Source organism: Petromyzon marinus, assembly GCF_048934315.1.
Source record: "Petromyzon marinus isolate PM22_M1 ecotype Great Lakes invasive population chromosome 67 unlocalized genomic scaffold, UKy_Petmar_22M1.pri1.0 chr67_unloc.3, whole genome shotgun sequence".
In the NCBI taxonomy this organism is placed as follows: Eukaryota; Metazoa; Chordata; class Hyperoartia; order Petromyzontiformes; family Petromyzontidae; genus Petromyzon; species Petromyzon marinus.
The window spans coordinates 557,645-585,337 of record NW_027422593.1 but is presented as its reverse complement, the minus strand read 5'-3'; the positions used below and the strand labels follow the sequence as shown (position 1 = coordinate 585,337).

The window sequence follows — 27,693 nt, the reverse complement described above, 5'->3', positions numbered from 1 at the left end:
ACTGCTGGGGCAAGTGCTGTTAGTAGCGAGTAGCAGGCTATGAAGGTAGACACAGACAAAGGTCCCCCGTGTAGCCTCTACAGACTGCTGGGACAAGTGCTGTAGTAGCAGCAGCTACTTACCAAGGCTACCGGCGCTGTGGCACACGAGGGGGTGGCTACCAGCACCACGCCCGGCCGCCTTTGTCTCCCCAGTGGACACAGACAACGGTCTCCTGGGGCCAAGAGCTGTCGGTGAGTAGTAGTTCCTAAAACTAGAAACCATTTTATTTTTTTATTTTCGACAGGCAGTGAAGGCTGTCACGAACGGAAAGCAGCTCACACCAAGTGAAGGCTCATCTTCATCATCATCATCACGTGGAAATGTATCACAGACTCATAGAGAGACAGAGACCCACAGAGACCCATACTCATAGAGAGCCGCAGAGATCCAGAGACCTATATAGAATCATAGAAACCCACAGAGACACTCAGAAATATACAGAGGCTCACAGAGACCCACAGAGACACTCAGAAATCTACAAAGACCCACAGAGACCCACAGAGACCCATACTCATAGAGAGCCGCAGAGTTCCAGAGACCCATGTAGAATCATAGAGACCCACAGAGACACTCAGAACTCTACAAAGACCCACAGAGACCCACAGAGACCCCGACTCATAGAGACCCACAGAGATCCATGGAGACCCCTATAGAATCAGAGAGACCCACAGAGACACTCAGAACTCTTACAAGACCCACAGAGACCCACAGAGACCCCTACTCATAGAGACCCGCAGAGATCCAGAGACCCATATAGAATCAGAGAGACCCACAGAGACCCACAGAGACCCCTACTCATAGAGACCCGCAGAGATCCAGAGACCCATATAGAATCATAGAGACCCACAGAGACACTCAGAAATCTACAAAGACCCACAGAGACCCCGACTCATAGAGACCCGCAGAGATCCAGAGACCCATATAGAATCAGAGAGACCCACAGAGACACTCAGAACTCTACAAAGACCCACAGAGACCCACAGCGACCCCGACTCATGGAGACCCACAGAGATCCATGGAGACCCATGTAGAATCATAGAGACCCACAGAGACACTCAGAAATCTACAAAGACCCACAGAGACCCACAGAGACCCCGACTCATAGAGACCCACAGAGATCCATGGAGACCCATATATAATCATAGAGACCCACAGAGACACTCAGAAATCTACAAAGACCCACAGAGACCCACAGAGACCCCGACTCATAGAGACCCACATAGATCCATGGAGACTCATAGAGACCCGTACTCAGAGGCGCCCCTGGGGGAGACAAAGTTGGGTCCGTTCCGGCCTTCGCGAGCGCCGTCTCGCTACTGACAGCACTTGGCCCCGACAGCACCGCGTGTGGGCTACCCGGGGCAGCTTTGTCTTTGTGCGGTGCCCACGTGCTCCCAGGGCGAGGTTCGGGCTCTGGAGGAGCTGTTCCTGGACGGGAATCGGCTGAGCGAGCCGCAGGCATTTGCAGCCCTCGCCAGCCTAGCCAGGTAGGCGATGCCACCCACCGGCACACCATCTACGCTCGCTCAGTCACTCACACTCACTTAGTCGGTCACTCAGTCACTCACTCAGTCAGTCAGTCACTCACTCACTCAGTCACTCACACTCACTTAGTCGGTCACTCAGTCACTTCACTCAGTCAGTCAGTCACTCAGTCAGTCAGTGACTCACTCAGTCAGTCACTCACTCAGTCAGTCACTCAGTCAGTCAGTCACTCAGTCAGTCAGTCACTCACTCAGTCACTCAGTCATTCAGTCACTCAGTCAGTCAGTCACTCACTTAGTCAGTTACTCAGTCACTAACTCACTAACTCAGTCACTCACTCACACTCAGTCACTCACACTCACTCAGTCACTCACTCAGTCACTCACACTCACTCAGTCACTCACTCAGTCACTCACACTCAGTCACTCAGTCACACTCACTCAGTCACTCACTCAGTCACTCACACTCACTCAGTCACTCACTCAGTCACTCACACTCAGTCACTCAGTCACTCACACTCCCTCAGTCACTCACTCAGTCACTCACACTCACTCACACTCACTCAGTCACTCAGTCACTCACACTCAGTCACTCACAGCACAACAAAAAACAACCGCCATTCGCCACTAAGTGGCGGTGACGTCACCACGATGCTGAACATGTGCACCTTGAGGCCACGTGGAGTTGTCGAACGCACGCTGGCAGGAGGTCACGGGGGCAGACCCAGGTGGCCACGGGTCGACTGACTGAGATGACTGGCTGATGCACCACCTGTGCCCCCTACTGTGCCAACCTGCTGTGCTTTAGCCACCTGGCGCTAGGCTCGTTGTTGTGAGCGTCGCTCCTCCGCCCTCCGTTGTTGTTGGAGGGCGACTACCTCCAACTGCCCAGTAGGATCCTTCACGAGCCTCTCCACAGAGGCCGATCTTGACACCGCTGGTATCCAGTCATCGGCAAGTTCACTCAGCTCCACGTCCTCCTGTACCACATCACTCCATCTCTTCTCTAGCCCGTCCCGCGCCCGTTTAGCCCCCTCGATCCGGCTGAACAAAAGCTGTTTCGGCATGCGGTGGTTGGGCATGCGGGCTACATGACCCAGCCATCGCAGCCTTGCCTGCCGGAGGAGCTCACCGGTGGGACCTTGCCCAGATCTTTCCAAGGATTTGTGAGCTCCTCACACAATCCAGTCTGGTTAAAACCCAGGATGGATCGTAGGCAGGCCAGCCTAAATGTTTCAAACCAGTGAAGATGTTCCATTAGGGGGGTCCACGTTTCGCAAGCGTAGAGAAGGGAGGGAATGACCGTGGCCGAGAAGACCTGAAGCTTAGTGCGGAGCAACAGACCAGGTAGCTTCCACACAGCGTTACGCAACCGATGAAAATATATTGCCGCTCGACTGATTTGGAGGGAGACCTCTGCTGTTAAACTGGAGCTGGTCATAAGCACACTTCCCAGGTATGGGAAACTCTCCACTCTCTTCACAACTGCCCCATCACCGATTGGGAGTTGTGGGGGTGGACTGTCCGATGGTACAAAATACCCAGGCAGGTGCTTAGTTTTGGTGGGGCTGATGGTAAAGCCCCATCTCTTAGTGGCACGCTCCAGTCTCAGCAGCAGCGTCTCCAACTCCTCTTCTGAATGAGCAGCTATTACCAAATCATCAGCATACATAACGTGGTTGACCAATAGGGAGCCATCCCTTGACCGCACCCGGGCATCGATCAGCCTCCCATTATATCTGTACCATATGGAGATTCCCCCGGTAACAGCTATTGAAGGCTTCACAAACTACGTGGTCGAAATAGATGTTAAATAATGTGGGAGCCAGAGGACATCCCTGTCGCCACCCCAAGGTGTACAGGGAAAGGCTCCGACTCCTGGCCACATAGTTTTACCCGGGCCCGCTCACCATCATGAAGGTCCTTAATGATCGTGAGCAGAGGGTCAGGTACTCCAAAAGCACGAAGAACAACCCAGAGCCCAGGCCTATTGATGGTATCATAGGCCTTTACCAGGTCAATAAAGCAGAGATGTAGGTCTTGCTGGAATTCCCTCCACCTCTGCCTGTAGCAGACGGACAGAAAATATGGCATCTGTGCAGGACCGCCCTTTCCTGAAACCGCATTGGGGCTCCGCAAGCCTCTCAGCGTGCCTGGCAAGGCGATGCTGAATAATCCTTGCCAGGACCTTTCCCGGCACACTGAGGAGTGAGATGCCTCTGTAGTTGTTACAGTCTGTGCGGTCCCCCTTCTTAAAGAGGGGGACCACCAGGGCATCCTTCCAATCCTGCGGAACCCGTCCAGTGGTCCAGACTGTTGTTATGATGTCATATAGGGCAGTCTGTGCACAAACGCCACCCTCCCTCAGCATTTCGCTTGGGAGATCATCTCTGCCCGCTGCCTTTCCTGGTCTCAGACTCCGGATCGCCTTCAGTACTTCCTCAACAGATAGCATCTCAGCCAGCCACTCACAGGGGGTGACTTCTTCCAATATTTGAGGCACCGCAGCCTCAGCAGGGTCATCCTCACTTTGTGCCACGCTGTTTTCCTGACTGAGGGATTTTCCTCCCTCAGGACCTCACAGAAATGCCCAGCAAATCTGCAAACCTGTTCCTGGGGGTCGGAGATTGGATCACCGTTTTTTCCCTAATGATGGTAATAGATGTGGCGCTGCAGGTTACTTTTTGATGGAGTTAAATAGAGATTTGTGATCACGGGCCACTGAGGCAGACTCCATCTCCATAGCAACCCACGACCACCACCCATCCTTGCAGCGCCTCACGGCTCTCTGAACCTCCGAGCAAAGGCTGCGGTAAGCCTCATTCTCTGACGTGGGATTCTGTATCCGATGACAATAGGCCTGTCGCTTTTTCTCAACTATCCTGATCACCTCCTCTGTCAGCCAGGGTCTCTGGGGAGGTCTGGACCGCGTACCCAAAGCAGCCAATGCAGCTGCATGAGTAACAGTCCTAAACCTCGCCCATTTACCCTCGTCATCAGGAGGAGTGGGGGACGATGCCAAGCCAGCCGCAAGCGATGATGAAATTCTCGCTTGCAACTTTCATCAGATAACTGAGACAAGGCCACTTTAGGTTTGAATGTGGTCCTGGGTGTGCACCCACCACCGGAGCGGAAGAATGGCAGGCACATCTTACAGATGACAATTCGATGGTCAGAGGGCAGATCAGCTCTACGGTAGGTCCTGATGTCAAGGACATGGGCCCGCATCCACTGGTCTGTCACTATGTAGTCCAGCAGATGTTCTTGCTTGGACCCGGCATGCATCCATGATGTTGTGTGGATGCACGATGCCGGAACAGCGTGTTGGTAATTACAACCCCATGGGCTGCACAAAATTCTAGCAGCCTCCTACCGTTGTTATTGAGCTGATCTGGCCCATGCCCTCCAATCACTCCAGGCCAGGTGCCAGCATCATGACCAACTCGGGCATTGAAGTCACCCAACAAGATGACTCTATCCCGAGCGAGCACCTGTGACAGGAGGTCATAGAAGGCATCTGACTCATCGGCTTTGCCTGCATCCCTCCACGGATGTTCGTCTTCGGTGGGGGCATAAGTAACCACGACCACCACTCCTCGCCACCGGTTGATGGGAAGGCGAGCCCAAAGTAGCCTGGGGCTTACAGCTTCCCACACCTCACCGCCACGCTCCCACGCCCCCTTCATTATTTTGTTCAAAAGAAGAGCCACACCCTGTTGTTTGGCAGTCTGCTGCCCCGAGTAGAGGACTGTCCACCCCTCATGGTGGCAGGAGCCAGAACCGGTCCGCTGGACCTCCTGAATTTCACAGAGATCCAGGCGGTACCGGTCCAGCTCCCGAACAGAGGAGTGGCAGCCTCTCCTCCGCAGTGAGCGTTTGAACATTCCACGTGGCCACACGAAGTGGCATTTTCAAGGGTAGAGATTCAATCTCCTGGATCCACCAAGTGGGATGTGGCCAGGAGACGTCATAGACGCCTGTGCCCCTGGGGCCTCGGCACAAGCTTATTAGTTAGATATTTTAGACGTGGTTTAGTGGTAAATTTTTGAAAGTGGAGGGATTACAGACACACACAGACACACGCACACAGACACACAGACACACAAAGACAAAGACGAAGATCCCCCATATAGCCTTAACAGACTGTAGGGGCAAGTGCTGTTAGCGAGACACACATAGACATACACACAGACACATGGACACACACAGACACACACACAGACACACACACAGACACACACACAGACACACACACAGACACACACACAGACACACAAACACACAGACAAACAAACACACACAGACACACACAAACACACAGACACACACACAGACACACAAACACAGACACACACACAGACACACAAACACAGACACACACACAGACACACACACAGAGTGAATTCGGCTCCCGGGTGAGGAGTCGTACCCAGGCCCTCCCCGGTTGCGAGCGTGGTGCCAGCATCGCCTCTCCCGCCTCCACCTCCACCTCCTCCTCCACCACCTCCACCTCCTCCACCTCCTCCTCCACCTCCTCCTCCTCCTCCACCTCCTCCACCTCCTCCCCACCACCTCCTCCTCCACCTCCTCCACCACCTCCACCACCTCCACCACCTCTCCCTTCCACCTCCTCCACCTCCTCCGCCTCCTCCTCCACCACCTCCTCCACCTCCTCCTCCACTTCCTCTGCCTCCTCCTCCACCACCTCCTCCACCTCCTCCACCTCCTCCTCCGCCTTCTCCCTCCTCCACCTCCTCCTCCTCCCTCCTCCACCTCCTCCTCCACCTCCTCCTCCCCCCTCTCCTCCTCCGCCCGTTGCCGCGACCGGCACGACCGCAGGCTGCGGAGGCTCGACTCTGAGCGGGAACGGAGTGACGCGCATCCCACTCCTGAAGCCCGTGGAGCCGGGCGACGAGGTGCCGGGCGACGAGGTGCCGGGCGACGAGGTGCCGGGCGATGAGGTGCCGGGCGACGAGGAGACAGGAGGGGAGGAGCCGGGAGAGGAGCCGGCGAGCCTCGATGGAGGAGAGCGTCGGGGTGGTGGGGCGAGGCGGTGGAGGATGAGGAGGAGGAGGAGGAGGAGGGGGGAGAGCCAGGAGGAGGTGAGAGTGGAGATCCTCACGGTCCCGCTCACCGTCCCGCTCAGCGTCCCGCTCAGCGTCCCGCTCACCGTCCCGCTCAGCGTCCTGTCGCCGCCGCCGCCGCTGTTCCCTTCCCCCAGCTGACTTCCCTGGACCTCTCTGACAACCGGGTGAGTTGGCGGCGAGGATTTGCCCGGTGGCGAGGATCCGGGTCTGAAGGGGTGGCCCTGCTGCTAGCGGCGTACGCTCACCCCGGTCATTCCTGCCTTCTCTACCGCTTGCGAAACGTGGACCCCCCCGCTCACCACTAATGGAACATCTTCGCCGGTTAGAAACATTTAGGCTGGCCTGCCTACGATCCATCCTGGGTTTAACCCGCAGGCTGGATTGTGTGAGGAGCTCACAAATCCTTGAAAGATCTGGGCAAGGTCCCATCGGTGAGCTCCTCCGGCGGGCAAGGCCGCGTTGGCTGGGTCATGTAGCCCGCATGCCCAGCCACCGCATGCCGAAACAGCTTTTGTTCAGCCGGATCGAGGGGGCTAAACGGGCGCGGCACGGGCTAGAGAAGAGATGGAGTGACGTGGTACAGGAGGCACGGGCTAGAGAAGAGATGGAGTGATGTGGTACAGGAGGACTTGGAGCTGAGTGGACTTGCCGATGACCGGTACCAGCGGTGTCAAGATCGGCCTCTGTGGAGAAGGCTCGTGAAGGACGCTACTGGGCAGTTGGAGGCAGTCGCCCTCCAACAACAACAGAGGGCGGAGGAGCGACGCTCACAACAACGAGCGGAGCGCCGGGTGGCTAAAGCACAGCAGGTTGGCACAGTAGGGGGCACAGGTGGTGCATCAGCCAGTCATCTCAGTCAGTCGACCCGTGGCACCTGGGTCTGCCCCCGTGACCTCCTGCCAGCGGGCGTTCGACACTTCACGTGGCTGCCTCAACGTGCACCTAGCCTGGCACAAGCGTCGTGGTGACGTCACCGCCGCTTAGTGGCGAATGGCGGTTGTTGTTGTTGTGGTTGTGGTTGTTGTTGTTGCGTGCTCACGGCCACCAACACCGGTGACGATTATCTGAACCGGTCCTGAGCCTCAACCTCGGTCGACTCGGCATCAGACGAGTTACCCGGCGTGGCGGCGGTGGCCGTAGCAAGCATCGCCGCTTGGGGAGACAAAGGCGGCCGGGCGCGGTGGCCATCGCGGGCGTCGCCGCTTGCCCCGGCGGTGCGTTGGGGGTTGTCACGGCGGGCGGCTGTGTCCGTGCCGCCCCAGATCTGTGACTACGAGCATCTTCTGGGGCTGCTGCTGCTCCCGAGCCTTCGCGAGGTGCGGCTGTGCGGCAACGCCGTGAGGCCGCCGACAGCGCCGTGCCGTGCCGGCGGCGGCGGTGGTGACGGTGGCGGTGACGGTGCCGCCGGTGCCCTGAAGCAGCTGCGGCTGACGTGGGGCGCCGACATCGGGGACGCTCCGCTCCGCCGTCTCACCGTGCCGCGCCGGTCTCACCGCCTGGTGACTGAACGGCGACGACGATGGTGGTGGTGGTGGTGATGGTGGTGGTGGTGATGATGGTGGTGGTGGTAGTGATTATGGTGATGGTGGTGGAGATGATGGTGGTGGTGATGATGGTGGTGGTAGTGGTGGTGATGGTGGTGGTGATGGTGGTGGTGATGGTGGTGGTGATGGTGGTGGTGGTGGTGATGATGGTGGTGGTGGTGGTGATGGTGGTGGTGGTGGTGTTGATGATGGTGATGGTGGTGGAGATGATGGTGGTGGTGATGATGGTGGTGGTGGTGATGATGGTGGTGGTGGTACTGGTGATGATGGTGATGGTGATGATGGTGGTGGTGGTGATGATGGTGGTGGTGCTGGTGATGATGATGATGGTGGTGGTGATGATGGTGATGGTGGTGATGATGGTGGTGGTGATGGTGATGGTGGTGATGATGGTGGTGGTGATGGTGGTGGTGATGATGATGGTGGTGATGATGATAGTGATGATGGTGATGATGGTGATGATGGTGGTGGTGATGGTGGTGGTGGTGATGATGGTGGTGGTGGTGGTGGTGATGGTGATGATGGTGGTGGTGGTGGTGATGATGGTGGTGGTGATGGTGATAATGGTGGTGGTGGTGCTGGTTATGATGGTGGTGGTGATGGTGATGATGGTGGTGGTGATGGTGATGATGGTGGTGGTGGTGATGATGGTGGTGGTGCTGATGGTGGTGGTGGTGGTGATGATGGTGGTGGTGATGGTGATGATGATGGTGGTGGTGCTGGTGGTGGTGGTGATGGTGATGATGGTGATGGTGGTGGTGATGGTGATGATGATGGTGGTGGGGATGGTGATGATGGTGGTGATGATGGTGGTGGTGGTGGTGATGATGGTGGTGGTGCTGATGGTGGTGGTGGTGGTGGTGGTGATGATGGTGGTGGTGATGGTGATGATGATGGTGGTGCTGGTGGTGGTGGTGATGGTGATGATGGTGGTGGTGATGGTGGTGGTGGTGATGATGGTGGTGGTGATGGTGATGATGATGGTGGTGGTGGTGATGATGGTGGTGGTGCTGATGGTGGTGGTGGTGGTGATGATGGTGGTGGTGATGGTGATGATGATGGTGGTGGTGCTGGTGGTGGTGGTGATGGTGATGATGGTGGTGGTGATGGTGGTGGTGGTGGTGATGATGGTGGTGGTGATGGTGATGATGATGGTGGTGGGGATGGTGGTGGTGGTGATGATGATGGTGGTGGGGATGATGGTGGTGGTGATGATGATGATGGTGGTGGGGATGGTGATGATGGTGGTGGTGATGATGGTGGTGGTGATGATGGTGGTGGTGGTGGTGGTGATGATGGTGGTGGTGATGATGGTGGTGGTGATGGTGATGATGATGATGGTGGTGGGGATTATGGTGCTGCTGCTGATGATGCAGATGCGTGCGTGCGTGTGTCGCCCCGTCACGCATTGCAGGTCACGTCACGTGTTCCCAAGGTACCCAGAATGCCCCTGGAGCTGAGGATGCGGGCTCTGAGCCTGTCCCAGGATGCACTGCAGCCGCCCGGCGTCCCATCATGCCTTGCGGCCGGCGAGGTGAGGGGCACTCACGTGATCTCGGGCTCGCCTTCCCGTGACGCACAGCGCCGGAGGTAGAGGGGGGGAGACCTGGGTTCGAGTCCCGACACGGGCACCGCCTCTGTGTGTGTGAGTGTGTTAGTGTGTGTTAGTGTGTTAGTGTGTGTGTGTGTTAGTGTGTGTGTGTTAGTGTGTGTTAGTGTGTTAGTGTGTGTGTGTTAGTGGGTGAGTGTGTTAGTGTGTGTCTGTGTTAGTGTGTGTTAGTGTGTGTTAGTGTGTTAGTGTATGTGTGTGAGTGTGTTAGTGTGTGTGTGTTAGTGTATGTGTGTGAGTGTGTGAGTGTGTTAGTGGGTGAGTGTGTGTGTGAGTGTGTGTGTGTGTGTTAGTGGGTGAGTGTGTTAGTGTGTGTCTGTGTTAGTGTGTGTTAGTGTGTTAGTGTGTGTTAGTGTGTTAGTGTATGTGTGTGAGTGTGTTAGTGTGTTAGTGTGTGTGTGTGTGTGTTAGTGTGTGTGTTAGTGTGTGTGTTAGTGTGTGTTAGTGTGTTAGTGTGTGTGTGTGTGAGTGTGTTAGTGTGTGTGTGTGTGTTAGTGGGTGAGTGTGTTAGTGGGTGAGTGTGTTAGTGTGTTAGTGTTAGTGTGTGTGTGTCTGTTAGTGTGTGAGTGTGTGTCTGTTAGTGTGTTAGTGTGTGTGTTAGTGTGTGTGTGTGTCTGTTAGTGTGTTAGTGTGTCTGTTAGTGTGTGTTAGTGTGTTAGTGGGTGTGTTAGTGTGTTAGTGTATGTGTGTGAGTGTGTTAGTGTGTGTGTGTGTGTTAGTGTGTGTGTCTGTTAGTGTGTGTGTGTTAGTGGGTGAGTGTGTCTGTTAGTGTGTGTGTGTGTGTGTCTGTTAGTGTGTTAGTGTGTGTGTTAGTGTGTGTTAGTGTGTTAGTGTGTGTTAGTGTGTTAGTGTATGTGTGTGAGTGTGTTAGTGTGTGTGTGTGTGTGTCAGTGGGTGAGTGTGTCTGTTAGTGTGTGTGTGTGTCTGTTCTCCGCGGTGCCGGACGGGCAACTCTGTCGTGGACAGCGCTGTGGGGGGAGTTCCAATTTTGATTGGCTCCTCCCCTCATGGCATATGTGTCCACCACAGGGGCTAAACGGGGGCTCTGGACGGGTGCGAGGGGCTGGTAACCCCTCCACCTTCAATTAATTACCACAAAACCACGAATTAAACTGAAATATGTAACAACTAAGCTTGTGCCGGAGGCCCCGGGGGGCCAGGCGTCTATGACGTCTCCTGGCCAAACCCCAATTGGCGGAGCCAGGAGATTGAATACCTACCCTCGGGGCTACTCCAGAAACAACGAAAAGCCACTACGGGTGGCCACGTGGAATGTTCGAACGCTCACTGCAGAGGAGAGGCTGCCACTCCTCTGTCGGGAGCTGGACCGGTACCGCCTGGATCTATGCGGCATTCAGGAGGTCCGGTGGACCGGCTCTGGCTCCTGCCACTATGAGGGGTGGACAGTCCTCTACTCGGGGCAGCAGACTGCCAAACAACAGGGTGTGGGTCTTCTTTTGAACAAAAGAATGAAGGGGGCGTGGGAGCGTGGCGGTGAGGTGTGGGAAGCTGTAAGCCCCAGGCTACTTTGGGCTCGCCTTCCCATCAACCGGAGGCGAGGAATGGTGGTCGTGGTTACTTATGCCCCCACCGAAGATGAACATCCGTGGAGGGATGCAGGCAAAGCCGATGAGTCAGATGCCTTCTATGACCTCCTGTCACAGGTGCTGGCTAAAGTGGCCCCTCGGGATAGAGTCATCATGTTGGGTGACTTCAATGCCCGAGTTGGTCATGATACTGGCACCTGGTCTGGAGTGATTGGAGGGCATGGGCCAGATCAGCTCAATAACAACGGTAGGAGGCTGCTAGATTTTTGTGCAGCCCATGGGCTTGTAATTACCAACACGCTGTTCCGGCATCCGCGCATCCACACAACATCATGGATGCATGCCGGGTCCAAGCAAGAACATCTGCTGGACTACATAGTGACGGACCAGCAAATGCGAGCCCATGTCCTTGACACCAGGACCTACCGTGGAGCTGATCTGCCCTCTGACCATCGACTAGTCATCTGTAAGATGCGCCTGCCATTCTTCCACTCCGGTGGTGTGTGTACACCCAGGACCCCATTCCAACCTAAAGTGGCCTGGTCTCAGTTATCTGATGAAAGTTGCAAGCGAGAATTTCATCATCGCTTGCGGCTGGGATTGGCATCGTCCCCGACTCCTCCTGATGTCGAGGGTAAATGGGCGAGGTTTAGGACTGTGACTCATGCAGCTGCAATGGCTGCTTTGGGTACGCGGTCCAGACCTCCCCAGACACCCTGGATGACAGAGGAGTTGTTCAGGATGGTTGAGAAAAAGCGACAGGCCCACTGTCATCGGCTACAGAATCCCACGTCAGAGAATGAGGAGGCTTACCGCAGCCTTCGCTCGGAGGTTCGGAGAGCTGTGAGGTGCTGCAAGGATGGGTGGTGGTCGCGGGTTGCTGAGGAGATGGAGTCTGCCTCAGTGGCCCGTGATCACAAATCTCTATTTAACTCCATCAAAAAAGTAACCTGCAGCGCCACACCTATTACCATCATTAGGGGAAAAAACGGTGATCCAATTTCCGACCCCCAGGAACAGGTTCGCAGATTTGCTGAGCATTTCTGTGAGGTCCTGGGGGAGGGAAAATCCCTCAGCCAGGAAAACATCGTGGCACAAAGTGAGGATGACCCTGCTGAGGCTGCGGTGCCTCAAATATTGGATGAAGTCACCCCCTGTGAGTGGCTGGCTGAGGTGCCATCTGCTGAGGAAGTATTGAAGGCGATCCGGAGTCTGAGACCAGGAAAGGCAGCGGGCAGAGATGATCTCCCAAGCGAAATGCTGAGGGAGGGTGGCGTTTGTGCACAGACTGCCCTATATGACATCATAACAACAGTCTGGACCACTGGACGGGTTCCGCAGGATTGGAGGGATGCCCTGGTGGTCCCCCTTTTTAAGAAGGGGGACCGCACAGACTGTAACAACTACAGGGGCATCTCACTCCTCAGTGTGCCGGGAAAGGTCCTGGCAAGGATTATTCAGCATCGCCTTGCCAGGCACGCTGAGGAGAGGCTTGCGGAGCCCCAATGCGGTTTCAGGAAAGGGCGGTCCTGCACAGATGCCATATTTTCTGTCCGTCTGCTACAGCAGAGGTGTAGGGAATTCCAACAAGACCTACATCTCTGCTTTATTGACCTGGTCAAGGCCTATGATACCATCAGTAGGCCTGGGCTCTGGGTCGTTCTTCGTGCTTTTGGAGTACCTGACCCTCTGCTCACGATCATTAAGGACCTTCATGATGGTGAGCGGGCCCGGGTAAAACTACGTGGCCGGGAGTCAGAGCCATTCCCTGTACACCTTGGGGTGCGACAGGGATGTCCTCTGGCTCCCACATTATTTAACATCTATTTTGACCACGTAGTTCGTGAAGCCTTCAATAGCTGTACCGGGGGAATCTCCATATGGTACAGATATAATGGGAGGCTAATCGATGCCCGGGTGCGGTCAAGGGATGGCTCCCTATTGCTCAACCACGTTATGTATGCTGATGACTTGGTAATAGCTGCTCAGTCAGAGGAGGAGTTGGAGACGCTGCTGCTGAGACTGGAGCGTGCCACTAAGAGGTGGGGCCTTACCATCAGCCCCACCAAAACTAAGCACCTGCCTGGGTATTTTGTACCATCGGACACTCCACCCCCACAACTCCCAATCGGTGATGGGGCAGTTGTGGAGAGAGTGGAGAGTTTCCCATACCTGGGCAGTGTGCTTATGACTGGCTCCAGTTTAACAGCAGAGGTCTCACTCCGAATCAGTCGAGCGGCAATATCTTTTCATCGGTTGCGTAACGCTGTGTGGAAGCTACCTGGTCTGTCGCTCCGCACTAAGCTTCAGGTCTTCTCGGCCACGGTCATTCCCTCCCTTCTCTACGCTTGCGAAACGTGGACCCCCCTAATGGAACATCTTCGCCGGTTGGAAACATTTAGGCTGGCCTGCCTACGATCCATCCTGGGTTTAACCAGACTGGATTGTGTGAGGAGCTCACACATCCTTGAAAGATCTGGGCAGGGTCCCATCGGTGAGCTCCTCCGGCAGGCAAGGCTGCGATGGCTGGGTCATGTAGCCCGCATGCCCAGCCACCGCATGCCGAAACAGCTTTTGTTTGGCCGGATTGAGGGGGCTAAGCGGGCGCGGCACGGGCTAGAGAAGAGATGGAGTGATGGGGTACAGGAGGACGTGGAGCTGAGTGGACTTGCCGATGACTGGTACCAGCGGTGTCAAGATCGGCCTCTGTGGAGGAGGCTCGTGAAGGATGCTACTGGGCAGTTGGAGGCAGTCGCCCTCCAACAACAACGGAGGGCGGAGGAGCGACGCTCACAACAGCGAGCGGAGCGCCGGGTGGCTAAAGCACAGCAGGTTGGCACAGTAGGGGGCATAGGTGGTGCATCAGCCAGTCATCTCAGTCAGTCGACCCGTGGCACCTGGGTCTGCCCCGTGACCTCCTGCCAGCGGGCGTTCGACACTTCACGTGGCCTCAGGGTGCACATAGCCTGGCACAAGCGTCGTGGTGACGTCACCGCCACTTAGTGGCGAATGGCGGTTGTTGTTGTTGTTGTGTGTTAGTGGGTGTGTGTTAGTGTGTTAGTGGGTGTGTTAGTGTGTGTCTGTTAGTGTGTGAGTGTGTAAGTGTGTGTGTGTCTGTTAGTGTGTGTTAGTGGGTGTGTTAGTGTGTGTTAGTGTACGTGTGTGAGTGTGTTAGTGTGTGTGTTTGTGTGTGTGTTAGTGTGTGTGTTAGTGTGTGTTAGTGTGTTAGTGTATGTGTGTGAGTGTGTTAGTGTGTGTGTGTTAGTGGGTAAGTGTGTCTGTTAGTGTGTGTGTGTGTATCTGTCAGTGAGGGAGTGTGTGTTAGTGGGTGTGTGTTAGTGTGTTAGTAGGTGTGTTAGTGTGTGTCTGTTAGTGTGTGAGTGTGTTAGTGTGTTAGTGGGTGTGTGTGTGAGTGTGTGAGTGTCTGTGTGTGTCTGTTAGTGTGTTAGTGTGTGTGTTAGTGTGTGTCTGTTAGTGTGTTAGTGGGTGTGTGTGTTGGTGTGTGTGTATGTCTGTTAGTGAGGGAGTGTTAGTGTGTGAGTGTGTGTTAGTGTGTGTCTGTTAGTGTGTGTGTGTGGGAGTGTGTGTGTGGGAGTGTGTGTGTGAGTGTGTGTGTGTCTATTAGTGTGTGTGTGTGTGTTAGTGTGTGTCTGTTAGTGTGTGTGTGTCTATTAGTGTGTGTTTGTGTGTGTGTGTGTTAGTGTGTGTGTGTCTGTTAGTGTGTGTGTTAGTGTGTGTGTCTGTTAGTGAGGGAGTGTGTTAGTGTGTGTGTCTGTTAGTGTGTGTGTGTGTGTGTTAGTGTGTGTGTGTCTGTTAGTGTGTGTGTGTTAGTGTGTGTGTGAGTGTGTGTGTGTCTGTTACTGTGTGAGTGTGTTAGTGTGTGAGTGTGTGTTAGTTTGTGTGTTAGTGGGTGTGTGTCTGTGAGGGAGTGTGTGTTAGTGTGTTAGTGTGTGAGTGTGTTTGTCTGTTAGTGTGTGTGTTAGTGTGTGTGTGTGTGTTAGTGGGTGAGTGTGTCTGTTAGTGTGTGTGTGTGTGTATCTGTCAGTGAGGGAGTGTGTGTTAGTGGGTGTGTGTTAGTGTGTTAGTGGGTGTGTTAGTGTGTGTCTGTTAGTGTGTGAGTGTGTTAGTGTGTGTGTGTGTGTTAGTGGGTGTGTGTGTGAGTGTGTGAGTGTCTGTGTGTGTCTGTTAGTGTGTTAGTGTGTGTGTTAGTGTGTGTCTGTGTGTGTTAGTGGGTGTGTGTGTTAGTGTGTGTGTATGTCTGTTAGTGAGGGAGTGTTAGTGTGTGAGTGTGTGTTAGTGTGTGTCTGTTAGTGTGTGTGTGTGGGAGTGTGTGTGTGGGAGTGTGTGTGTGAGTGTGTGTGTGTCTATTAGTGTGTGTGTGTGTGTTAGTGTGTGTCTGTTAGTGTGTGTGTCTGTTATTGTGTGTTTGTGTGTGTGTGTGTTAGTGTGTGTGTGTCTGTTAGTGTGTGTCTGTTAGTGTGTGTGTGTGTTAGTGTTAGTGTGTGTGTCTGTTAGTAAGGCAGTGTGTTAGTGTGTTAGTGTGTGTGTCTGTTAGTGTGTGTGTGTGTTAGTGTGTGTGTGAGTGTGTGTGTGTCTGTTACTGTGTGAGTGTGTTAGTGTGTGAGTGTGTGTTAGTTTGTGTGTTAGTGGGTGTGTGTCTGTGAGGGAGTGTGTGTGTGTTAGTGTGTTAGTGTGTGAGTGTGTTTGTCTGTTAGTGTGTGAGTGGGTGTGTTTGTGTGTGTGTCTGTTAGTGTGTGTGTGTATCTGTCAGTGAGGGAGTGTGTGTTAGTGGGTGTGTCTTAGTGTGTTAGTGGGTGTGTTAGTGTGTGTCTGTTAGTGTGTGAGTGTGTTAGTGTGTGTGTGTGTGTGTTAGTGGGTGTGTGTGTGAGTGTGTGAGTGTCTGTGTGTGTCTGTTAGTGTGTTAGTGTGTGTGTTAGTGTGTGTCTGTGTGTGTTAGTGGGTGTGTGTGTTAGTGTGTGTGTATGTCTGTTAGTGAGGGAGTGTTAGTGTGTGAGTGTGTGTTAGTGTGTGTCTGTTAGTGTGTGTGTGTGGGAGTGTGTGTGTGGGAGTGTGTGTGTGAGTGTGTGTGTGTCTATTAGTGTGTGTGTGTTAGTGTGTGTCTGTTAGTGTGTGTGTGTCTGTTAGTGTGTGTTTGTGTGTGTGTGTGTGTTAGTGTGTGTGTGTGTCTGTTAGTGTGTGTGTTAGTGTGTGTGTCTGTTAGTGTGTGTGTGTGTTAGTGTTAGTGTGTGTGTCTGTTAGTAAGGGAGTGTGTTAGTGTGTTAGTGTGTGTGTGTCTGTTAGTGTGTGTGTGTGTTAGTGTGTGTGTGAGTGTGTGTGTGTCTGTTACTGTGTGAGTGTGTTAGTGTGTGAGTGTGTGTTAGTTTGTGTGTTAGTGGGTGTGTGTCTGTGAGGGAGTGTGTGTGTGTTAGTGTGTTAGTGTGTGAGTGTGTTTGTCTGTTAGTGTGTGTGTGTGTTAGTGTGTGAGTGGGTGTGTTTGTGTGTGTGTGTTAGTGTGTGTGTCTGTTAGTGTGTGTCTGTTAGTGAGGGAGTGTGTTAGTGGGTGTGTTAGTGTGTGTGTGTCTGTTAGTGTGTGTGTGTTAGTGTGTGGCTGTTAGTGTGTGTTAGTGTGTGAGTGTGTTAGTGGGTGTGTGTGAGAGTGTGTGTGTGTGTTAGTGTGTGTATGAGTGTGTGTGTGAGCGTGTGTGAGTGTGTGTGTCTGTTAGTGTGTTAGTGTGTGTCTGTTAGTGTGTGTTAATGTGTGAGTGTGTTAGTGGGTGTGTGTGAGAGTGTGTGTGTGTGTGTTAGTGTGTGTGTGAGTGTGTGTGAGTGTGTGTGTGTGTGAGTGTGTGTGTCTGTTAGTCTGTTAGTGTGTGTGTCTGTTAATGTGTGTCTGTTAGTGTGGGAGTGTGTTAGTGGGTGTGTGAGTGTGTGTCTGTTAGTGTGTTAGTGTGTGTGTCTGTTAGTGTGTGTCTGTTAGTGTGGGAGTGTGTTAGTGGGTGTGTGTGAGTGTGTGTGTGTCTGTTAGTGTGTGAGTGTGTGTATGTCTGTTAGTGAGGGAGTGTGTGTGTTAGTGTGTGAGTGTGTGTGTGTCTGTTAGTGTGTGAGTGTGTGTCTGTTAGTGTGTGTGTGTCTGTTAGTGTGAGTGTGTGTGTGTCTGTTAGTGTGTGAGTGTGTTAGTGGGTGTGTTAGTGTGTTAGTGTGTGTGTGTCTGTTAGTGTGTGTGAGTGTGTCTGTTAGTGTGTGTGAGTGTGTTAGTGGGTGTGTTAGTGTGTGAGTGTGTGTGTGTGTCTGTTAGTATGTGAGTGAGTGTGTGTCTGTTAGTTTAACTCGTGGTTTAGTGGTAATAGCTGCTCAGTCAGAGGAGGAGTTGGAGACGCTGCTGCTGAGACTGGAGCGTGCTACTAAGAGGTGGGGCCTTACCATCAGCCCCACCAAAACTAAGCACCTGCTGGGTATTTTGTACCATCGGACACTCCACCACCACAACTCCCAATCGGTGATGGGGCAGTTGTGGAGAGAGTGGAGAGTTTCCCATACCTGGGCAGTGTGCTTATGACTGGCTCCAGTTTAACAGCAGAGGTCTCACTCCGAATCAGTGGAGCGGCAATATCTTTTCATCGGTTGCGTAACGCTGTGTGGAAGCTACCTGGTCTGTCGCTCCGCACTTAGCTTCAGGTCTTCTCGGCCACAGTCATTCCCTCCCTTCTCTACGCTTGCGAAACGTGGACCCCCCTAATGGAACATCTTCGCCGGTTAGAAACATTTAGGCTGGCCTGCCTACGATCCATCCTGGGTTTAACCAGACTGGATTGTGTGAGGAGCTCACAAATCCTTGAAAGATCTGGGCAAGGTCCCATCCGTGAGCTCCTCCGGCGGGCAAGGCTGCGATGGCTGGGTCATGTAGCCCGCATGCCCAGCCACCGCATGCCGAAACAGCTTTTGTTTGGCCGGATTGAGGGGGCTAAACGGGCGCGGAACGGGCTAGAGAAGAGATGGAGTGATGTGGTACGGGAGGACGTGGAGCTGGGTGGACTTGCCGATGACTGGTACCAGCGGTATCAAGATCGGCCTCTGTGGAGGAGGCTCGTGAAGGATGCTACTGGGCAGTTGGAGGTAGTCGCCCTCCAACAACAACGGAGGGCGGAGGAGCGACGCTCAGAACAACGAGCGGAGCGCCGGGTGGCTAAAGCACAGCAGATTACCACAGTAGGGGGCACAGGTGGTGCATCAGCCAGTCATCTCAGTCAGTCGACCCGTGGCACCTGGGTCTGCCCCGACACTTCACGTGGCCTCAGGGTGCACATAGCCTGGCACAAGCGTCGTGGTGACGTCACCGCCACTTAGTGGCGAATGGCGGTTGTTGTTAGTGTGTGTCTGTTAGTGTGTGAGTGTGTGTGTCTGTTAGTGTGTGTGTCTGTTAGTGTGTGTGTGTGTGAGTGAGTGTGTGAGTGTGTAAGTGAGTGTGTGTGAGTGTGTGTGGGTGAGTGTGTGTGTGTGAGTGTGTGAGTGTGTGAGTGAGTGAACGTGTGAGTGAGTGTGTGAGTGAGTGTGTGTGTGAGTGAGTGTGTGTGTGAGTGTGTGTGTCTGTTAGTGTGTGAGTGAGTGTGTGTAGCTGAGTGTGTGTGTGTAGCTGTGTGTGTGTGTGTACATGAGCGGCGACCCGAGTTCGATTCCCGCTCTTTGTGCGTGCGTCAGGATCGTGAGCCGACCGCCCCTCTGCCTCCCGCTGCGCCAGGCGGTGCCGCCGAGACGGCGGACACCGGCGGCAGCTCGAGAGGAGTCTTCCTCACCCAGGTGACGATCAGCGACATGCGGTGTGAGTCAGTGTGTGAGTCTGTGTGTGTGTCTGTGTGTGTGTGTGTCTGTGTGTGTGTGTTTGTGTGTGTGTGAGTCTGTGTGTGAGTCTGTGTGTGTGTGTGTCTGTGTGTATCTGTGTGTGTGTCTGTGTGTGTGTCTTTGTGTGTGTGTCTGTGTGTGTCTGTGTGTGTGTCTGTGTGTGAGTCTGTGTTTGTGTCTGTATGAGTCTGTGTGAGTCTGTGTGTGAGTCTGTGAGTGTCTGTGTGTGTGTGTCTGTGTGTGTCTGTGTGTGTCTGTGCGTGAGTCTGTGTGAGTCTGTGTGTGTCTGTGTGTGTCTGTGCGTGAGTCTGTGTGTGAGTCTGTGTTTGTGTCTGTGTGAGTCTGTGTGTGAGTCTGTGTGTGAGTCTGTGTTTGTGTCTGTATGAGTCTGTGTGTGTGTCTGTGTGAGTGTGTGTGCGTCTATGTGTGTGTCTGTGTGAATCTGTGTGAGTCTGTGTGTGTGTCTGTGTGAGTGTGTGTGCGTCTATGTGTGTGTCTGTGTGAATCTGTGTGAGTCTGTGTGTGTGTGTCTGTGTATGTTGAACTTCTTTGCCACCGTACGTAGCCAACCGTGGCTAATTATCGCACGTGCAGGGAAAGGACATCAAACTCAACACACTCAATGCAGTTGCAAAGAATTTTGTGTTTTTGCAATGAGCGGTGGGGGGGGGGGGGGTGGGTGGGGGGTTGGTGGGTGGGGTGGGGGGGTTGGTGGGGGGGTTGGTGGGTGGGGTGGGGGGTGCCGGTGTTGGCGGGTGACGGACCGCTCTGCGGGCCATCGCCGGTCCGGCCTGGTGCCTCGCCCAGGTGGGCGACAGCGGAGTCGACCGGGACTCGGACGGCGAGGCGGAGGAGGAGGAGGAGGGGGAGGAGGAGGAGGAGGGGGAGGAGGGGGAGGGGGGGGAGGAGGGGGAGGGGGGGGCGGCCTCCGTGCCGTCTGACCGGGCGGGGGCCCCGGCGTCCGCCGAGGAGGCCCGGCGAGCCCAGGGGCTGACGGCGGTGCCGGAGCGTTACCGTGGATACGAGGATCTGGTCGACGCCACGCCTGACCCCTCCTCCTTCGCAGAGCCCACAGGTGGAGGGGGACAGCTGCCACTGGGGGTGCCCCTAGGCTAGACCCACACAGCAGCAATCATCACCACCCCTACTACTGACAGCAGACTGACGCACAGGGACAGCTGACACTGGGGGTGCCCCTAGGCTGGACCCACACAGCAACAATCATCACCACCCCTACTGCTAACAGACTGATGCACAGGGACAGCTGCCGCTGGGGGTGCCCCTAGGGCTAGAACCACACAGCAGTCAACCATCACCACCCCTACTACTGACAGACTGATGTACAGGGACAGCTGCCACTGGGGGTGCCCCCAGGCTAACGCTGCTCCGGCCGCTCCCCAGGGCTCCGGGCCAACGTGCGAGCGCTGTCGTGCGCCCTGCGCCACACGACGCTGATTCACGAGCCCTCCCGCAATCCATCCGTGCGGATCTATCAGCGGCGGCAGCCCAAGGTATCCCCCAGTGTGTGTGTGTGTGTGCGTGTGTGTGTGTGTGTATGTGTGTGTGTATGTGTGTGTGTGCGTGTGTGTGTGTGTGTGCGTGTGTGTGTACGTGTGTGTGTACGTGTGTGTGTACGTGTGTGTGTACGTGTGTGTGTGTGTGCGTGTATGTGTGTGTGTGCGTGTGTGTGTGCGTGCGTGTGTGCGTGTGTGTGTGTGCGTGTGTGTGTGCGTGTGTGTGTGTGTGTACGTGTGTGTGTGTGTGTGCGTGTGTGTGTACGTGTGTGTGCGTGTGTGTGTGCGCGTGTGTGTGTGCGTGTGAATGAAGGGGGCGTGGGAGCGTGGGGTGAGGTGTGGGAAGCTGTAAAACCCCAGGCTACTTTGGACTCGCCTTCCCATCAACCGGAGGCGAGGAATGGTGGTCGTGGTTACTTATGCCCCCAACGAAGACGAACATCCGTGGAGGGATGCGGGCAAAGCCGATGAGTCAGATGCCTTCTATGACCTCCTGTCACAGGTGCTGGCTAAAGGGGCCCCTCAGGATACAGTCATCTTGTTGGGTGACTTCAATGCCCGAGTTGGTCATGATGCTGGCACCTGGTCTGGAGTGATTGGAGGCCTTGGGCCGGATCAGCTGAATAACAACGGTAGGAGGCTGCTAGATTTTTGTGCAGCCCATGGGCTTGTAATTACCAACACGCTGTTCCGGCATCGGCACATCCACACAATATCATGGATGCATGCCGGGTCCAAGCAAGAACATCTGCTGGACTACATAGTGACGGAACAGCAGATGCGAGCCCATGTCCTTGACACCAGGATCTTCCGTGGAGCTGATCTGCCCTCTGACCATCGACTTGTCATCTGTAAGATGCGCCTGCCATTCTTTCGCTCCGGTGGTGGGTGTACACCCAGGACTCCATTCCAACCTAAAGTGGCCTTGTCTCAGTTATCTGATGAAAGTTGTAAGCGAGAATTTCAACATCGCCTGCGGCTGGGGTTGGCATCGTCCCCCACTCCTCCTGATGTCGAGGGTAAATGGGCGAGGTTTAGGACTGTCACTCATGCAGCTGCATTGGCTGCTTTGGGTACGCGGTCTAGACCTCCCCAGAGACCCTGGCTGATAGAGGAGGTGTTCAGGATAGTTGAGAAAAAGCGACAGGCCCACTGTCATCGGCTACAGAATCCCACGTCAGAGAATGAGGAGGCTTACCGCAGCCTTCGCTCGGAGGTTTGGAAAGCCGTGAGGCGCTGCAAGGATGGGTGGTGGTCGTGGGTTGCTGAGGAGATGGAGTCTGCCTCAGTGGCCCGCGATCACAAATCTTTATTTAACTCCATCAAAAAAGTAACCTGCAGCGCCACACCTATTACCATCATTAGGGGCAAAAACGGTGATCCAATCTCCGACCCCCAGGAACAGGTTTGCAGATTTGCTGAGCATTTCTGTGAGGTCCTGGGGGAGGGGAAATCCCTCAGCCAGGAAAACATCGTGGCACAAAGTGGGGATGACCCTGCTGAGGCTGCGGTGCCTCAAATATTGGAAGAAGTCACCCCCTGTGAGTGGCTGGCTGAGGTGCCGTCTGTTGAGGAAGTACTGAAGGCGATCCGGTGTCTGAGACCAGGAAAGGCACCGGGTAGAGATGATCTCCCAAGCGAATTGCCGAGGGAGGGTGGCGTTTGTGCATAGACTGCCCTATATGGCATCATAACAACAGTCTGGACCACTGGACGGGTTCCACAGGACTGTAAGGATACCCTGGTGGTCCTCCTCTTTAAGAAGGGGGACCGCACAGACTGTAACAACTACAGGGGCATCTCACTCATCAGTGTGCCGGGAAAGGTCCTGGCAAGGATTATTCAGCATCGCCTTGCCAGGCACGCTGAGGAGAAGCTTGCGGAGCCCCAATGCGGTTTCAGGATAGGGCGGTCCCGCACAGATGCCATATTTTCTCTCCGTCTGCTACAGCAGAGGCGTAGGGAATTCCAGCAAGACCTACATCTCTGCTTTATTGACCTGGTCAAGGCCTATGATACCATCAGTAGGACTGGCCTCTGGGTTGTTCTTCGTGCTTTTGGAGTCCCTGACCCTCTGCTCACGATCATTAAGGACCTTCATGATGGTGAGTGGGCCCGGGTAAAACTACGTGGCCGGGAGTCAGAGCCATTCCCTGTACACCTTGGGGTGCGACAGGGATGTCCTCTGGCTCCCACATTATTTAACATCTATTTTGACCACGTAGTTCGTGAAGCCTTCAATAGCTGTACCGGGGGAATCTCCATATGGTACAGATATAATGGGAGGCTGATCGATGCCCGGTGCGGTCAAGGGATGGCTCCCTATTGCTCAACCACGTTATGTATGCCGATGATTTGGTAATAGCTGCTCAGTCAGAGGAGGAGTTGGAGACGCTGCTGCTGAGACTGGAGCGTGCCACTAAGAGGTGGGGCCTTACCACCATCAGCCCCACCAAAACTAAGCACCTGCCTGGGTATTTTGTACCATCGGACACTCAACCCCCACAACTCCCAATCGGTGATGGGGCAGTTGTGGAGAGAGTGGAGAGTTTCCCATACCTGGGCAGTGTGCTTATGTGTGTGAGTGCGTGTGTGTGCGCGTTTGTGTGTGTGTGTGCGTTTGTGTGTGTGTGTGTGCATGTGTGTGTGTGTGCTTGTGTGTGTGTGAGTGCGTGTGTGTGTGCTTGTGTGTGTGCATGTGTGTGTGAGTGCGTGTGTGTGTGCTTGTGTGTGTGTGCTTGTGTGTGTGAGTGCGTGTGTGTGTGCTTGTGTGTGTGTGCTTGTGTGTGTGTGCTTGTGTGTGTGAGTGCGTGTGTGTGTGCTTGTGTGTGTGTGTGCTTGTGTGTGTGTGTGCTTGTGTGTGTGTGCATGTGTGTGTGCTTGTGTGTTTGTGTGTGCGCCCCCCACCCACCCCCCGCAGGTTGCACCAGCAGCGCCACCGCCCGCTGGTGCTCGGCGCGCGGAGCTCCTGGACCAGGCGCTGGAGGCGATGAAGCAGCGGTCACACGTCACGGAGACCCCGCTCAGTGAGCCACCACCACCAACACCACCAACACCACCACCACCAACACCACCACCAACACCACCAACACCACCAACACCACCAACACCACCAACACCAACACCACCACCAACACCAACACCACCACCAACACCACCAACACCACCAACACCACCAACACCACCACCAACACCACCAACACCACCAACACCAACACCACCACCAACACCATCACCAACACCACCACCAACACCACTAACACCACCACCACCAACACCACCACCAACACCATCACCAACACCACCAACACCACTAACACCACCACCAACAACACCACCACCAACACCAACACCACCAACACCACCAACACCACCACCACCACCAACACCACCACCAACACCAACACCACCAACACCACCGACACCACCAACACCACCACAAACACCACCACCACCAACACCACCAACACCACCAACACCACCACCAACACCACCACCACCACCACCAACACCACAAACACCACCACCAACACCACCACCAACACCACCACCACCAACACCACCACCAACACCACCACCAACACCACCACCAACACCACCACAAACACCACCACCAACACCACCAACACCACCACCAACACCACCAACACCACCACCACCACCACCAACACCACCAACACCACCAACACCACCACCATCACCACCACCAACACCACCAACACCACCACCGTCATCACCAACAGCACCACCACTACCGCTGCCACCACCGCCACCGCCACCACCCCGTAGACTCGCACAGAGATCCATGATGATGATGGTCTTGATGATGATGGTGATGATGGTCTTGATGATGATGGTCTTGATGGTGATGATGGTCTTGATGATGATGGTGATGATGGTCTTGATGATGATGATGGTCTTGATGATGATGATGATGGTCTTGATGATGATGATGGTCTTGATGATGATGATGGTCTTGATGATGATGATGGTCTTGATGATGATGATGATGGTCTTGATGGTCTTGATGATGATGATGGTCTTGATGATGATGGTGATGATGGTCTTGATGATGATGGTCTTGATGATGATGGTCTTGATGATGATGGTCTTGATGATGATGATGGTCTTGATGATGATGGTCTTGATGATGATGGTCTTGATGATGATGGTCTTGATGATGATGATGGTCTTGATGACGATGATGGTCTTGATGATGGTGATGGTCTTGATGATGATGATGGTCTTGATGCTGATGATGATGGTCTTGATGCTGATGATGATGGTCTTGATGATGGTGATGATTGTCTTGATGATGGTGATGGTCTTGATGATGATGGTCTTGATGATGGTGATGATGATGGTCTTGATGATAGTTATGGTCTTGATGACGATGATGATCTTAATGATGATGATGGTCTTGATGATGATTATGGTCTTGATGATGATGATGATGGTCTTGATGATGATGATGATGGTCTTGATGATGATGGTGTTGATGGTGATGATGGTCTTGATGATGATGATGATTGTCTTGATGATGATGATGATGATGGTCTTGGTGATGATGGTCTTGATGGTCTTGATGATGGTCTTGATGATGATGATGGTCTTGATGATGATGGTCTTGATGATGATGATGATGATTGTCTTGATGATGATGGTCTTGATGATGGTCTTGATGATGGTGATGGTCTTGATGATGGTGATGGTCTTAATGATGGTCTTGATGATGATGATGGTCTTGATGATGATGGTCTTGATGATAGTGATGGTGTTGATGATGGTCTTGATGATGATGGTCTTGATGATGATGATGATGGTCTTGATGATGATGGTCTTGATGGTGATGATGGTCTTGATGATGGTGATCATGGTCTTGACGATGATGGTCTTGATGACGATGATGGTGACGACGACGACGACGACGACAAGCCGCCACTCCGTTGCGCCGCTATCACTTGTGTCCGCCACGTCGCTTCCGAATGCAGGGAGCGAGCCGCGAGAACGGGCGAGAGAAAAAAAAAATAGAAACGCTTCACCTGTTGAGCAATGTCATCGTTCTTTATTTTTTTGTAACGGTTTCAGCTTCTCCGTCTCTTGCAGCGACTGTCTTAAGCGACCGCGGCGCACACCGCCAGGATGCTCTGGTGGCACGGGCTCTCCTACGTGAGCTGCACGCACGCTACAGACGCGTGCAGGGGCAGGAGGGCGCTGAGTGACGCCGCTGGAGGCCACAGCACTTGCCCCGACAGTCCGGGCAAGGCTACACCAGGGGGTGGGGACCTTTGTCTTCGCTGTGCGCGACTTCCACGATAACCGCACTTGCCCCGACAGTCTGATCAAGGCTACGCGGGGGACCTTTGTCTTCGCTGTGCGCGACTTCCACGATAACCGCACTTGCCCCAAATCTGGTCAAGGCTACGCGGGGGACCTTTGTCTTTGCTGTGCGCGACTTCCCGATAACCGTACTTGCCCCGCGCGGTCCGGTCAAGGCTACACGGGGGACCTTTGCCTTCGCTGTGCGCGACTTCCACGATAACCGCACTTGCCCCAAAATCTGGTCAAGGCTACGCGGGGGTGGTGGGGGACCTTTGTCTTTGTTGCGTTGGGAGGGTATCGGGGGTTGGGCTGTAATTTACGGATTAATAAAATTGCGCCTTGGAACAACTGTGCACTGTCTCCCTTGTCCGTCACGTTTGTGACATTGCAGCTAGGGGATGTGGTCACAGAGAGAGAGAGAGAGGGAGATGCCTAGGGGCAGGTTTGCGTGCGCGCGTGGAGAAGCCCTGGATTGGAACCCGCAAAGTTTTGGCACTTTAAGGGGGCAGGACGAGTCAACGCGCTCCATAACTCTATAAGTGTGGAGTAGGTTCTAACGAAACCCGAGTCTCTCTCACAGAACAAGGATTCTAGCAAGAGAGAGAGAGATACCTAGGGCGGTTGTGAAGTAAGGGGCCGTCCATACATGACGTCACGCACCTAGGTGGGTGACGTCAGATATTTGTGACGATGTGTGACGAAGGGGTGGGTGGGGTGTTTGGATAATGTGACGTCACGTCAAAATGCGCAACTTTAAATAAATATAGAATTGTTAGGACAAGACTAATTGTTAGGACAAGACTAATTGTTAGGACAACACTAATTGTTAGAACAACAACACTAATTGTTAGAACAACACTAATTGTTAGAACAAAACTAATTGTTCGAACAACAACACTAATTGTTAGAACAACAGCACTAATTGTTAGAACAACACTAATTGTTAGAACAACAGCACTAATTGTTAGAACAACACTAATTGTTAGAACAACACTGTTTGTTAGAACAACACTAATTGTTATAACAACACTAATTGTTAGAACAACAACACTAATTGTTAGAACAACACTAATTGTTATAACAACAACACTAATTGTTATAACAACAACACTAATTGTTAGAACAACACTAATTGTTAGAACAACACTAATTGTTTGAACAACACTCCTACAGCATCAGAGTGCAGCGCCACATTAAATACGCAACTACATTGACAATACATTTTCGATTTAAAGCTTTCGTGACTTGCAGGGATTCACCTTCTGGGCTCATTCGGTAAAGTCACCACCACGTAGAATGAGAATAAAATAATAAAAAATAAAAAATCTTATATATAAAAATCTCCGTGCGTGCGTGCTTGCGAGGTATTTGTCTCTCGGACGGTGGGCTTGACGTCCAAAAAAATTCGCCAGCCAGCACGGCCTAAGCCCCGGGGTGGGAATAGGCTATTCAGTTTTCTCATCACTCAACTTTAAAGTGGTTTAATTAACAAATTCGTGGCATTCTTATTTTAATTATTTACTTATTGCGTCACATGGACCGTACCAACTGACGACAATTGCCTGGGGGGGGGGCGGGGCGGAGCCTACCAAGTGATGCGCCTGCTCACGGGGGACATTTTATTTTACGCGTTGAACATGCAATAAATAAACACATCACGGTGCGGATTTTTATTCACAGTCTCATGTCCTCTTCGCCACCCTCTCCC

The 27,693-nt window shown here is 53.6% G+C and overlaps 2 protein-coding genes across 2 annotated transcripts in view; both read left to right on the top strand.

The window, feature by feature from the left end:
- LOC142907956 (uncharacterized) overlaps positions 1–27,693 on the top strand; it is a 224,622-nt gene that overhangs the window by 8,681 nt on the left and 188,248 nt on the right. The gene's annotated exons all lie outside the window — the stretch shown is intronic.
- LOC142907952 (X-ray radiation resistance-associated protein 1-like) lies at positions 1,270–26,333 on the top strand. The gene is made up of 11 exons (XM_076057986.1): positions 1,270–1,299; positions 1,441–1,529; positions 6,366–6,442; positions 6,488–6,777; positions 7,876–8,112; positions 9,572–9,691; positions 19,009–19,107; positions 19,957–20,224; positions 20,551–20,660; positions 23,584–23,689; positions 25,770–26,333. Exons 1-11 carry the CDS (start codon positions 1,270–1,272, stop codon positions 25,883–25,885), a joined length of 1,542 nt encoding a protein of 513 aa, XP_075914101.1. The 3' UTR covers positions 25,886–26,333.